The 14,818-nt window shown below is 35.9% G+C and overlaps 1 protein-coding gene across 4 annotated transcripts in view; it reads right to left on the bottom strand.

The window, feature by feature from the left end:
- CNTN5 (contactin 5) overlaps nt 1-14,818 on the bottom strand; it is a 706,531-nt gene that overhangs the window by 22,628 nt on the left and 669,085 nt on the right. For all 4 annotated transcript variants that reach the window (XM_065043870.1, XM_065043985.1, XM_065043938.1 and 1 more), the window contains 2 exons: nt 5,094-5,164; nt 1,873-2,107 (listed from right to left, as the gene is read on the bottom strand). In XM_065043870.1, the coding sequence (XP_064899942.1) occupies nt 1,873-2,107; nt 5,094-5,164 (306 nt within the window). The remainder of the gene's footprint in view (nt 1-1,872; nt 2,108-5,093; nt 5,165-14,818) is intronic.

Genomic DNA, 14,818 nt, shown 5'->3' with positions numbered 1-14,818 from the left:
CAGTCTCCATGTTGCCCAGATCTTAGCTGTTATAAACTTTCATTATTCCTTTAAATTTTCAGTACATCACCTAGGGTTATTCTGGAGAAAACTTGTTATAAATTAACTTTGCACTGTATTGTCACAGCAGCCCATATTTTTTCCTCAAATATAAGTCTTACAAAGTATTTAGCCCCATAGAATTCCTTTTACCACAGGAAAGTGCATACAGACACCTACAGAGACCGAATTAGCAAAGCTATGATGTGAGGTACTTTCAAGTAATTGACTTACAATCAGAAAAGTTGGTTTCTAGTGATAGTCTCTGGGAGCACAGAGAGAAAGTTAATTTTAAGCATTCTAATTAGACAACTTGCAAGCTTCATATTTTAAAAGAAATGTTATAAAAATTGATTTATATATTACTGATTATTCCATTTCAAGCCTTATCCAAATAACAAGCTAAGGACTACTTATTACAATTCATCATCCAGCTTTTGTTGAAATAGCTTTTGCTATTTAAAAAAAGAAAATCCATTAAGGTTTTACCTCCCTTCTCTTGCAAAACTCTATAGTTATTTAACTTTCTGATTAGAATATGAAGCTGTTAAATAATAAAAAACATTGCCATCAGTCTCATAATATCACTTTCCACTGAGGAACAGGCAAGTGAACAGTAAAATTTCCAAGTTGTACTTGGCAATTTATAAATTTTAAAATAAAATTGTTTTTACAATAATATGAATACTTAGTAATGCTGATCCAAACAACGGAACATAAACAAATTACTGCAATTGCTTTTAGCAATATCAGCTTTTCCATCCTCTATAATTACCATAAGAGAGTAGCATCTGCTTACCGTGAGAAAAAGTATCTGCTACATCATGGCTCCAAAATTACACATTTATTGTGGGCTAATATGGAATACTATTTTATGTTTTCCAGCTTCCCATGAAATACCATTATATTTGCACTACATTTTTGTAGAGATAGTATGAAGTTCCTCCCACCTGTACCAGGACTGTCCTTGTTTTATTCTGTTAACAGGAGACAGTGGGCTAACTCAAAGATAGTATAATAAAGAAAAATTGGAATATATAACTTCCGGTAACGGAGCTGCTCAAAATATTCTCGTAGATAACATTTATTTACCTTTTGTGTGTATAGAAATTTCCATACACTGGCTTCTGCCAATACAGAATTACTTCTTTTACTAGTATAAATTAGTCTCTATTTTTTTTCTCCACAAAATACTTTTGAGAGTTACATCAAGTTGACGTAGAAATTTTCAAGAAATATTTTTCATTTGTTTTTCTGAACTATTGTTATAATTCACATTGAATATTTGGACATTAACATAAATTCAGAACTTTAATACTTATGAACTGAAAGAGAAACAAAATAATATATATAAAAAAAGAACAAAATTGCATTCTGTGAAGTTTTAGTATCCATTAACTAGGAAATGAACATGCATAAATGACTTTTTTTTTAGCCTTGGAGCTGTTGTCTAACACATCAAAAAAAGTATCATGAATCTCAGAAATATTAGAAAATATCAACCTTTCTTTGCTCATTGTTAGAGCGAGCAGCCCACCTTGAAGTTAGGACTACAGATTTCATGCTAGGGATTCACCTTCATTAAAATAGATTTTTTTTTAGTTAGGACTGATGTGGCTTGAAGTCTATTCCTAAACTTTTGCCACTTGCTTTCTGGGTAACCTTGGCAGCTTAGCTCACTTTTTTCTGTGGGAAACATGTTTAATGTTACTTAGCACTTCTGTAAAGAATTTGGAAATTTAAGACTGAAAAAACATGGTATAATAGAACACATAATATAAAAATAGCCCAATATAGTTTATAATATACAAGTTAACTTCACATTCAACTAACCTCCTTCAGCTGAGCAGATAACCACAATAGGGCTGAAGGGACCATCTCCTTTGTTGTTGTAAACACCAACTTTCACTTCAAACGGAGTCAGAGGTGGCACACTTTCATCTCTGTAGATGAACTTTGAGGCATCTGAAGATGTCACCATTTTTTCCTTCCAGCCACGTGTTCCATTGGGTCTGAAGGCTACAATATATCCAAATCCTTCTCCATTCTGAAACTCTTCTGATACTGGCTAAAAAATAAAGTTCAGGTAATTATTAGATGTGGTTTTATTAATTTAAAAGGCAGTCACCCAGTAGCTGACCATAATTTGTCTGCTTGTGTGAGAGTGATCCCTTACCGTTGTGTTATAGGATTTTGCTTATCATGCCTGGGAACACATATGGACAATTGCTTCTGAAGATGAGCCTTGTAAGAGTTTTTTCACCTAATTGTAATAGCCTGTATAGATACTGGGTGTTGTCCTGGCCCAGATGCAGGACCCTGCACTTGGACTTACTGAACCTCATGAGGTTTGCATGGGTCCATTTCTTGAGTTTGTCCAGGTCCTTCTGGATGGCATCCCATCCCTCAGGCATGTCACTGGGCCACTCACTGCAAACTTGCTGAGGGCACACTCAGTCCCACTGTCTATGTCATTGATGAAGATATTAAACAGTACTGGCCCCAGTATGAACCCCTGAGGGGACACCACTTGTTACTAGTGTCCATCCAGACATTGTGCCACTGACCACTACTCTCTGGGTAAGACCATCCAGGCAGTTCTTCATGCACCGAACAGTCCACCCATCGAATCCATACCTCTCCAGTTTAGAGAGAAGGATGTCGTGGGGGAGTGTGTCAAAGGCTTTGCAGAAGCCCAGATAGATGACATCCATAGCCCGCCCTTTGTTCACTGATGTAGTAACTCCATTGTAGAAGGCCACTAGGTTGGTCAGGCAGGATTTGCCCTTGTTGAAGCCATGCTGGCTGTCTTGTATCACCTCTCTGCCCTCCATGTGCCTTAGCATGGCTTCTAGGAGGATCAGTTCCATGGTCTTCCCAGGCACAGAAGTGAGACTGATAGGTCAGTAGTTCCTGGGGTCCTCCTTTCCACCTTTTTAAATAACAGATGTGATGTTTCCCTTTTTCCAGTCACCAGGGACTTCACCTGACTGTCATGACTTCTCAAATACCATGGAGAGTGGCTTTGCAACTGCATCAGACAGTTCCCTCAGGGCTCTGGGATGCATCTCATGCGGTCCCATAGACTTAAGCTGATCTTCTCTTAGAGTGGGAGGCACTTTGCTACCACAGTCCCTGTCTTGCAGTTTATCCACTCAAGAAGTGTGGGAAGAGAGCTTGCTAGTGGAGACTGAGGGAAAGAAGTTGTTGAGTGACTCAGCCTTCTCCTTGTCCGTTGTACCAGTTTACCAGTACAGTGGTCTGTCGTGAGTTGTTGGGGCGTTATCCAGCGCTTCACGATTAGTTCTTCAGTGGAAATGTCAACACTTGCTTTTAATTGCCTGTTTTTGTTTGTTTTGTTCTATCTTTTTACCATTTTTTGAAGAGGTAGTGACTATAGTTAGAAATGGAATAAATCTTTCAAACAATTAAAATATGTAAATATACTCACTTCATAATTTATATTCAACACAGATGAAATGCCATGATGTTTTTGTAATTTTAATTTGATTGATGACTTTATGCAGTTTAAGAGGTATGTGAAACAATAGTGTGCAGAAAGTCTTAACACTAGGAAGAACAGCGCCAGGTATTGATGGAAACAAGGAGTTAATCAGAAACAAGGGGGAATGATGACACCTTCTGCCTTATTGGCAATTTATATTGCTTAGCTACAACTGAAGAAGCATCGGCTTCCTTTTGTAGGAAAAAAAGTCAATGTATACTGGAAGTTCTATTATGGGAATTGCTAATTCTTAACTGTCTCTTGTATCTGTATCACAGGATGGGACACCCATAGGTCTCTGGTTTCTTCTGAAGGAAAAGTTTGACCCTTGATGGACAGGGAGATACAGTGCCCTCCAGTAGTCCCCATCTCCAGTGACCTGAGAAACACTATAAAGACACTTTATATGAATACTACATACTAATTTATCATATTAGGGACTGAGAATAGGCCAGTTTGCATCAGATACAGTTCTAGCCACCTGATATTTTTGTTTGGGGTTCAGCAAATTCTCTCCCAATAGGAGAGATGCAGCTGTTCATAGTTCTAGACTATAAAGCAAAACAGATAGATGACATCCATAGCCCGCCCTTTGTTCACTGATATAGTAACTCCATTGTAGAAGGTCACTAGGTTGGTCAGGCAGGATTTGCCCTTGTTGAAGCCATGCTGGCTGTCTTGTATCACCTCCCTGCCCTCCATGTGCCTTAGCATGGCTTCTAGGAGGATCAGTTCCATGGTCTTCCCAGGCACAGACAACTCTGAAAACAGCTCTGTCTCAGATGTCTTAGGTAGCTTAAAATTTGACATTTTAAGTAGTTACTCAGAGTTCTGTGTGTTTCTTACAGCCTAAATCTCTATTCAAGTTGCCTAGGTGAAAACGTTTTCCACTAAAATCCCATGTCTTTATTTGATGACATTTTATTTGGTGTTATATATACATATACACATATTTTCTGAATCTGAAACTCTTCATGACAAATCCAAAAGTTTTGAACACACCCAAGAAAAGTCTCTGTTCTACTGTTATTTATGGTTAGCAGAGAAAGCATCTCCCACTCCTTCAGTTGCCCACTAGCATATGGTCATGCATCTGTGTTGCATCTTGCATCAAAAATATCTTCTCAAAATAAAGGTCTATTTCTGGTCTTTAGTTTGATGTTTTTATGAAATACTTAACAAAATAATTATTTCTTAATTTAAGTTTAGAAAAAGTTACAAGGCTTTCCTTCTCTTCCCTTAGCTATCATTTCATATGGTGTAGCATTTACATAAGATCTACAGAAGTTATAATAAATCAACCCAAGCAGTAAATCCAGAAGAAAAGATGTATGAATTAGCATGACTTTGGAGCTACTGCCATAACGCTCTCTACTCAAACCACATGAAAATGCACATTACTTTGAAACTTGAGAACATATTTAAAGAACAGTATTTTGTGTTCATGTCTTGCCAAGATGTGCTGTAAGGAAATCCCAGGACAGTACATTTTACTTTGCCCTCAAAAAAATAAACATGAACCAAACCTTTAATCAGAAAAGTCCCTTACCTCCCATGCTATTACTAATTCATGTCGCCTTCCACTTCTGCCACTTACATTAGCTGGAGGTGTCTTTGGAACTGTGAGCAAAAAGGGAAAAAAGTAACAAAACAAAACAGAATGTCCAAGTTATTGAAGTTTTCCCCATAGTAATAAGTTGCTACAGAAGACATGAGGCTTTTAAATCAGTACAGAAATAACATACATAGAACTCTGTGGTAAAGAAAATTTGCTTGTTTCATTTCAAAGAATTCCACAGTCAAGCTAGTAAACTCAATCAAAGTATAGCTGAGAAGAAAAATAATATTGGAACACAAAGCTGTTTAAGCATTATATACTCTGCAGATCAATCAGAATTTCAACGTAGAGATCATCAAGGATGTGAAACAGGAATTATCTTGTTAACAGTCTTATTTTTTGAATAGACAACTCAAAATCAAATGCCAGGGAACCTGACATATTTCAGACTTTGGTTAAAATGTTGGGACATTAAGAATATGTCTCTACTATTTCCCAGGTCATTAGTAACCCAGAATGTTTTAGTTCTTGTAAATTTTTTCTGGTACACTTTACCAGCGAGCCAATTTTCAGAAATTTTAAAGTAACCATTCCTGAACAGCCCTTATCATTTATTGGAAAATGCTGGAAGCAGTACTACCCACAGTTCTTTAAAAATTGAGACCACCATTATGGATTTGAAAGCACACATGAGCAGCTGGTGAAATTCTTTAAAAGAAATTATAACTATTATCATCAGTGAGAACTGGGTTATCACATTTGATAACACTTCAGAAATCTTAATTGTTACGCTGGAATTTTATAATTTCTTTTATCTTATTGCCTCTAATGAAGCTCCTAAAATGACTAGTGTATAGAGTTTCTTTCCTGTGAGCAAGTAACACTTGAATTCTTATAAAATATGGCCTAAACTATAAACTTTCTCTTTTCTTCCTTACAGCAGTACGTAAGTCATTGGTAAAAATGTACTGTGAGGCATTAACTGTTAAGGCCTTATTGCATATTGTTTAGCTTATTTACTGAGTAGCACTGTGCCTTTGAACTATAGAAAGAAAAGACACATTTAAAGAAATGTTCACAGTCCTCTCTATTTTCTGCTTAAGTTCAACGAAAGCATACGTTTTACTAGATCCCAGAAGATCATGTAAAATTTCAGAATTAATTTGTGTCATGTCTTTTTTAACTCTTCTTTAAAGAACATAAGTCCAATTCTGGTTTTTTTCTTTGTTTTGTTTTGTTTGTTGTTGTTGTTGTTGTTTTCTCATAAATGATGCAAACTCACAAAGCTTATGAATTGCTTTCAGTTTACACTGTTGGAAATGGGGTAAGAGTCCTTGTATCTGTGATTCTTACAAGACTGATAGGGGACATTTCTAATGGGTGAAACATCTCTCTCCAATAAAGCTGGGTTCATCTGGTGAACGTGGTGCCTTAGACTTTTTCTTCCTTCCTTCCTTCCTTCTTTCCTTCCTTCCTTCCTTCCCACCTGCCTTCCTTCCTTCTTTTGTTCCTCCCTCCCTTCCATCTGTCTTGCTACACACGTGCTAAATGATATCTTTCATAGTTACTCTCTGCTGACAACTCTTGACTTCTGTATAATCAGATGATCAAATTACTTTGCAGTTTAACTTTAGCCAGTGGGAAAACAGGTATCCAGGCCCATGCTCCTTTTCCAGTGAATGCAGAGTTTGGGGGTGGTTCATCCCATCCAAATATAACTGTCTAAATAATGTTGAGGATTGTTTAGACTCCAGTGACTGGACGCATAAACCTACTAAAACTAAGACTTGATTTTACATGGCAAAAAGTTAATCAGATTTTCCTTTCAGAAACAGAATTCTCCTGTGGATTAAAAAAAAAAAAAAAAAAATAAAAACAATTGTTATGCACCATTGGGATGAATGTTCTACAGTGAAAAAATGCAGATGAAGAATCATTTGCCAGTTAATTAACATGCAAAATTTATGATGCCATCTCTAATGGAGCATATTTAAACCTTGTTTAGCGCCCATTTTTCTCTTGCCTTCCTAAGACATTTTTTGGTTAAGTCATAAAAATAAATGAAGTTTTTATGTAGGTTCCACATTACTGATGAGCAACTGTACTGTACTCCTTTAAGGCATCCAATGTGATGGACTCATTTAACCTGCAGTGTCCTCTTTCTAGAGTTTTCTTGTTAACAGCTTTGCAGACTGAAGCCCTATTTAAATGAATAAGTGTTAAAAGAATAAAACTGTCAAAACGATGAATTTCTTTTGCACCAAACTAAAATGTACATTCACACAGTGAAACTCTCTCAAATGAATAACCATTAAAAGAATAAATGTGTCAAAGTAATAAATTTCCTCTGCTCTGCACCAAAGTAGAGTATACACAGTTAGAGGGGGACATTTTCAAATGAGTAACTGTTAAGTGAAGAAAACTATTAAAAGAAAACATTTTTGCCAGGCACTGATGTTATGCATTAGCAACCATTTCAGCAGCATCACCTTTTTATCAGTGTTATATCCAGACTTACTCACTCATAGCCTAAGTTTATTGTTTTGCAATTAGTGACTTCTCAATCTTTAAGCTGTCAATTCTCGTCACTCATTGAGGTACACTTGCACATAATATACAAGTATGATGACTAAACCTGGCTCCCAGGATCCATGTGTCCGGGGGACAAGGACATTAGAACCCATTTTCTTTAGTGTTTATCAAAGCTGAGAAATTAAGTGTTGTTATTCCTGAATAAATACAACCCAACTAGTAACAAAAAGCCCTTTGCTGTGTTAATACAAAGGTTGTAGAGAGGAGGGCGTCAGTCTCTTTTCAGAAGTAACAATGATAGGATGAGAGAAAATGGCCTTAAGTTGTGCCAGGGGAGGTCTGGATTGGATATTAGGAACAATTTATTAACTGGAAGTGTTGTCAAGCATTGGAAAACACTGCCCAAGGAAGTGGTTGAGTCACAGTCCTTGGAGGTGTTTAGAAGATGTGTAGATGATGTTCTTAGGAACATGTTTAGATGTGGACTTGGCAGTGTTAGGTTAAGAGTTGGACTTGATGATTTTAAAGCTCTTTTCAAACCAAAACTATTCTACGATTCTATCATTTAACAAGAAGATGAGAGAATGTCACTGACTGGAAAGTGATTCACTCCTTGGATTAAAACTGGTCTTCATGATCATAAAATGTGTCTATTTTTAGCTTGATCCTATGTCTGTAATTCTCATTAAAGCCTTCTCATTAGTCCCTTTGCCATCTACCTATTCTCACTTGCTTCCTATTTTATTCTTTGGGATCAGGTCAGCTCTTCTTTTCTTTTGTTTCTACAGCCTCTGGTAAGGTTGGGTCTTAAAAACCAGGTCTCTCCGTTGTTCCAGTGATGCTCACAACAAGTAGTACTAAAAACTGTTCTGAAATACATGGTACCTAGATGTAGTTCATTGTAAATAATGTGTGTATGCTAGAACACGTTGGTGTCCAAACATCCACTTCAGGCAACCAAACAAAAATCTTGAAGTGACTTTGCCAGGAGTTTGATTTGAAGAGAGACAGCAGGTTTTCTTTCTTATTGTTTTCTGTTTTCATGGAAATACTGTCATATGCTGAAAATGAAAGTGTAATTAAGCATTTAAAACTTATCGCCCCAAACCAACCAAACAAAAAAAATCCCTTTAATGCTTTCTCTAAGAGCAGGCACAAAGAATGTAGCCCGCAGCAGTCCTATTTGACATTTGACAATATGCTTCAACTATAAATTAAGGAAAGGTGGTATGGAAAGGTAAAGCTTAAACATGAAGCCACGGCCAATTGTTTAATAATTTGTGTGTATCTTATAATTACAAGAGAAATACATATGAAAATCAGTGGGTTTTGTTTAGGACAAAATGTATGGACAGAACTGATGTTTCTGAGGGCTTTTTGTATGGGAGCATTGGTTATAAAGTGCTGAAAAATGCTGACAATGCCACCTATATATTTTAAATCTGTATTTAAATGTAAATTTTGGGAAAGCTTTTGGAAGTAATAGGTAACACTATAGCTATGAAACGATGAACATTTGGGGTATATGTTAGCTTTTTTGCCAGAGTTCCACTGTGCCCAACATTTTGAAAACTGCTCTGTGCTTTAGGGTGCTTAAATTAGGTTTTTGGTTTAGAGTTGTAAAATTTCCTCTCTCTTCACTCTGCATGGCTGACTGGCTGACAGAATATATATATATAACTTCTCTTTTTAAATGAAAACTGTGGATTCTGGTAGATTGTTTCATTCAAAGATTTTGGGTAGTCATATTTGGGTAAAATATTGGAAATTATTAAATATTTCATTTTGACAAGACAAATGAAACATAGTCATTTGTGTTTTAAAAAGAGGTATAATTTGATCCTTGTTTCAGTTTGTTTGTTTTTTTTTTTAATAGAAAAATTAAAACTGGAAAGACAAATGAGTATATTTTGGTTTTGGTTTGTTTGTTTAGAGATGACATAAATTTTTAATTTTTATCCAAAATTATTATTTTGCTTCTAATTTACTAAATAAGGAAAATCTACATTTTGTTTAAAATCAGTTTTATTCTCCCCATTTTTACTTCAACAAGTGAGCTGGAAAAGCCTTTTAAACTAGATTTCCTTAGAAAGGAAAATAAAATGTCACATTGAACCTGGAAAAACAGAAAGTACTTGAAAAACAGTTCATTCTCTTTTTAACATTCCAATCTTGTAAAGAAATTTAAAAAATGTTATTGAATGAGCAATTAATCAGTTTGAAGTGTTTCTCTTTTTTTTTTTTTTTTGCAAATAAAACTTGAGTGGCTTTTTCAGTTCTCTGTGTTTTGTTTATTATGAAGAGAAATGACAGATTCTTAATTTTGTAACATCTTAATTTTGTGCAGAACAAAAGTATGTGTCAGCCAAGTTTATAATTGATTTTAGTATTGCTGTAGAAACATGTAGCTAGATTATTCCCTATCCTTCAATTTTGCAATCTGAATAAGTGAGATAGAGGGAAGACAAAGAGAAGCAAGTGTCTTACTGACCTCCTGTTTTTAGCATAAGAAATGCTAACACGAGCTGCCCAAATTTACAGTGAGTTTTCTGATAAGAAATTGAGTCTAGATTTTCCAAATCCCAATTCTATATTTTAATCAAAAGGTTTTTCTTACTCTTCTTGAATCCTATATTCATGAACATATTTTCCATATGGATATTTGTGTTTAAATTCTGAAACACCAAATAAAGCAAAATGAATAAAAATCTTTATATTGCTTCACTTTTTGGGGGAGATGAATTATTAAACTTGGCTTTAGTCCTTAAGGTGTTTGCTCAAGGTACAGTTGCAGTTATTTATTTCTTATAGAGTTTTTTATATCTTTTAAGACACAGATGGGATTTGAAAATCAACTCATTAGCTGTGGAAAACACTTGGGTAGGGAGAAAAGGGTTTGTCTGAGCTTGATAGAACTTCCTAATGTGAGGACCCAAGCAACAACACACTCAACAGTTTTTTCTTTTCAGCTTTTTGCCTTTATATGTCTATCTGAACACATCTCTCTCTCTCTATATATATATATATGTACATAGGGAGAGAGAGAGAGAGATCTCCTGCAGTACACATCTAGGAAACAGAGGAATATTAAATGAAAACCCTTTCATGGTGTGAAAGGCCAGCCCTCAAGCTCCCACCCCCCCAGGAAAACATTTCACATCTCATCTGTTGAGAAATTAAATGTAGACTGTGCCAGTGTGTTAGAAGTGGATGATACACTGTATTCAACTACTGGAAAACAAGAATGCCCCAACTGGTCTTAGGATCTGCATTTTTGTTGTTCTCATTTCCTCTGTATTTTTAATATTTGTAATTCAGTAGGAGATAGAATGCAGTTCTGTTCACTGATAATAGTGTTGTTTGGCTGCTGGACTCAATCTGAAAAACCTCCAAATCACCACATATAAGACAGACATCTCAAATGCTGAGGCATATGTGCCAGAGAACCAATTACTTAGCTTTTCTGTTATGTCTTTTAGTAGCATTCTTTGTGAATATGTACTACATATTAGTTTGAGCATGCAATATTATGTGTTATTAGCCTATTGGTTCTAAATATACCCATGCAGTCAATGATTACTGTCTATTTTCTCTTCCTTTTTTTTTTTTTTCCCCTATGGAAAAATACATTTTCTATGAAGTCTTTAGTAGCCCATGCAATCATCTCCAAATGTCACAGGTACAACAAGGTATTCATTTTTTCTAGATCAAAAATAGTTATGTTAATGGTAAAAGCTGAAACATCTTTTATACAGTCACAAACAAATAAAACAGCCCCAACAACAAAAAAAACCCTAATAACAAAAGCAGTGTAAAACAGGTAACTTTTTCCTGGGACACAGGCATTTCTTGTTATGCTATGAATTAATTCTAGCTGAGAATAAGAGCAACTTAATGGAAAATAAGGACTTATTAAAAATAAAGTCTGTGTACAATCTGCTACTAATAGAGTGCATTACATCGTTACCTCATAAAATTGAGTTTGCATGCATGATTAACAGGTTAAACTTTGATTCTGCTCAATTTCTCTCTCCCCATGCTTCCCCATGAATAGATAATGTAATTGATGCTCTGCCCCCAGGTTTCAAATGCCCGACTGCCTTAGCGGAATGCCAGACATGTTTAAATTCATGTTATTGGCTCTTTTCACCTTGTGGACCTGTAAAATATGTATCAAGGCTAGAACTGACAGTAATGCAGCAGCTGGCTATAAGTTAGATGTGCCAGAAAACTGTGGTATTATCCATTCTGATGAAAGTAGCTATGAAAAGCAATCATGTTAACTAAAGATGAACCAAGTAACAAGATTAGGGTTTAATCAGAAAACTAAAACAAGCAGAAACATGTTTATTATTCTGTTGATTTCCTTACACCTTCCCAGGTACTGTTTCTGTGGATATTTTTAGATAATGGACTAATATAAAATGTTGTTACTACCTTGGGGAAGCAGTGATAAAGTAAGGGAGGTGAGGGGAGAGAAAAAGTCTTTAGTCTCCAGTCAAATTAGCTTGTGCTGTTAAATTACAGATGCAGATTTCCACTTCAGTATAAAATAATGGAAGCAGAATCACACATTTGTTGCCTCTGCGGGTTGTCTACACAGCTATCGTTCAGCCTTGCGGATCTCAGCTCTCATCTGTGCATGAGCCACAGGCACCTTCTCCACTGGAAGACTGATGTTTCTGGATTTTACCTGGTGAAGGAGCAGCCTGCCTGTTTACACTCATGGTCGACATCTCAAATCACTGCAAATATCCAGGTTGCTGTGTCTGGGTCATGAGTACACAGGTTGATGCCATGTTCCTTCTGAAATATGATGCCCTTTCACATACATCTCTGTGAAGAATTCAGGTCTATGATATTAGAACTGGAGCTCATGTTAATAGGGATTTTCCCTGGAAGCTTTCAGACGAAAAATGAATCATAGAGAGATTCTGAAAATACTGGACCACTTGGTACACTAAGATATATATTAATGTGCTAATTTGGAAACCAAATGAAAACTATTACTAGCTTTCCTGTCTTTTTGACTTTGGCATCTGAAAACTATACCAAGGTTGATAATTCACACAATCACTGAAAACTGTCTCAGAGGACAGAGCTAAAGAGGCTCTGGATTTCAGGAATATCTGGAGATTAGGAAAAACTGGCTGTTTAAATGAAGCAGATCATGAAGCCTCTGGCATTTCAGGAGTGTTCTAAAAATTGCAAGCAGCATACTATTTTGTGAAGAATTATATGTGCAATAGGGCTTTTTTGTTTGAATGATTCTTTGTTTAAAGCAGGGTCCATTGTGTTATTGTTCTGACTTTGCAACTCTTTGAAGGTTCTAATGAATTGGGAAGTTACATTTTATTGTAACTCCTGTCTTCTCATTTCCTCTACAGAATAAAAAAAAAAAAAAAGAAACTGCATCTATCTTTTTCTATTAAAAAATAAAACAGAACAAAAAAAAAAAAAAAAAACAAAAGAAACAAAACAAAACAAAAAAGCCTTCAAACAAAACACAAAACCCAAATCAATCACAACTGGAAGAGAAACTCAACATTTTCCTTAAAGAAAGGTCTTTTGAAATTGAGGTGATAGCAACAGACTTCTGCTGTACCACGCCATGTTCAGCAGACACACCAAATAAATTCAGCTTCAATTTCTCTGAAGATGTTAAGTTGTTTTACTGGCACCTGTCTGTATTTCAATGTCATGCTACAAAACACTTCCTTCTAATGTGACATTTGTGAAGCTGTAACTCTTATAGCAAGATGTATTCCTAACTAGGAATCCGAAAGTGCAAGTAAACATCTCATGTGGCCTTTTCCACTCTTTGAATTAACACGTTATTGATTTATTGTTCAAGAATACCTGCATTATTATCAGCTACAGTGTTGTTTTTTAGGAGGACCCTCATGTACTGGAGTACAGATCATTGCTAGTTGAGTCAAAGACTGTTCTTTCCAATGGCAGCAATAGTAGAATATTACCCAGAAGTGAATACAAGTCACCGGGTGAAAATACATCGCATACTGCAGGCTTTGTCTGTTCCATATGTATTTTTTTTTACTGAATATTATTATGATTTATCAATTCATTTTTACAGATGCAAAGTTGCAATGATTATCAAAAAGACTATTGAAAATGGATGTGCACAAAGAAGGCTTTCAGTAGAGTTGTACGAATACATTTTAGTAAACACAGCCCTAGGTAAATGATGTGAAAGAAGAAGAAGAAGGAACCTTAAAAACGTGACAACTAGATGAAATCCAACATTTTCAAACTTCAGTTGCTCACAGCTTAAATACAACTGGTTGATTAAAATCCAAAACCATCTTTTCAAAAACTGGGAACATATTTATAAATATGAAAGAATGTAATCCCAAGGATGCAACTTATTAGAGGATAAACTTTTTCCAGGATGTTTGTGTCCTCTCCGATATGTACCACCTGAATAGAGAAGTCATTAAAACATTTGGGTCCAGCACAATTTTCACTATCAATGAAATATGGTACGTAATCAAAGAAAGAATAATGGTGGTGAAATAAAGTTTTTTTGAAAGTAATTTGAGATGAAAGTAGATAATTATTTTTATTTATTTTTTCCTTTCCTCCTTTTCTTAATGGAACAAAGTATGTAGCATCTGAAGCAACTGCTATAAAGTTACTGAGTTTCACGCTGTGGAGAACTTGCAGAAGGTGATGTGGAGAGTTAGAAAGGAAGAATCCTTACATGTGCATGAATGGGAATCAAATCACCTCACTGCAGTTCTGTGATTGCACAGTGGAATTTAACATCAGCTAGCAACTACACAGTCATTTAAAGGAGAAAAAAAAATATGTCGTCTTATAACTGAAGATAGGTTTGTTAGACTTCATCCAAAATAGTGCATCTGATTTTGGGCACCACAATGACAAATATATTGATCGACTAGAAGAAGTTCAGAGGCCACTGGGGTGGTGGGGCTGGGGCACTTGCCTTATAAGGAGAGAATGTGGGTGCTGGGCTTGTTCAGCCCGGAGTAGAGATGGCTTTAGGGGAGTTAACAGCAGCCCCCAGTGCCTACCGGGAGGTCACTGAGGAGACAGAGATGGGTTCTTCATAGTGGTGCAGGGTGGGAGGGTAAGAGTCAGTGGTCACAAGCTGAAACAGAGGGAATTCTTGCTAGATATATTGAAAGAAAAATCACAATGAC

This window comes from Columba livia, chromosome 1, assembly GCF_036013475.1.
Source record: "Columba livia isolate bColLiv1 breed racing homer chromosome 1, bColLiv1.pat.W.v2, whole genome shotgun sequence".
NCBI classification, from domain to species: Eukaryota; Metazoa; Chordata; class Aves; order Columbiformes; family Columbidae; genus Columba; species Columba livia.
This window is presented reverse-complemented; position numbering and strand designations above follow the sequence as displayed.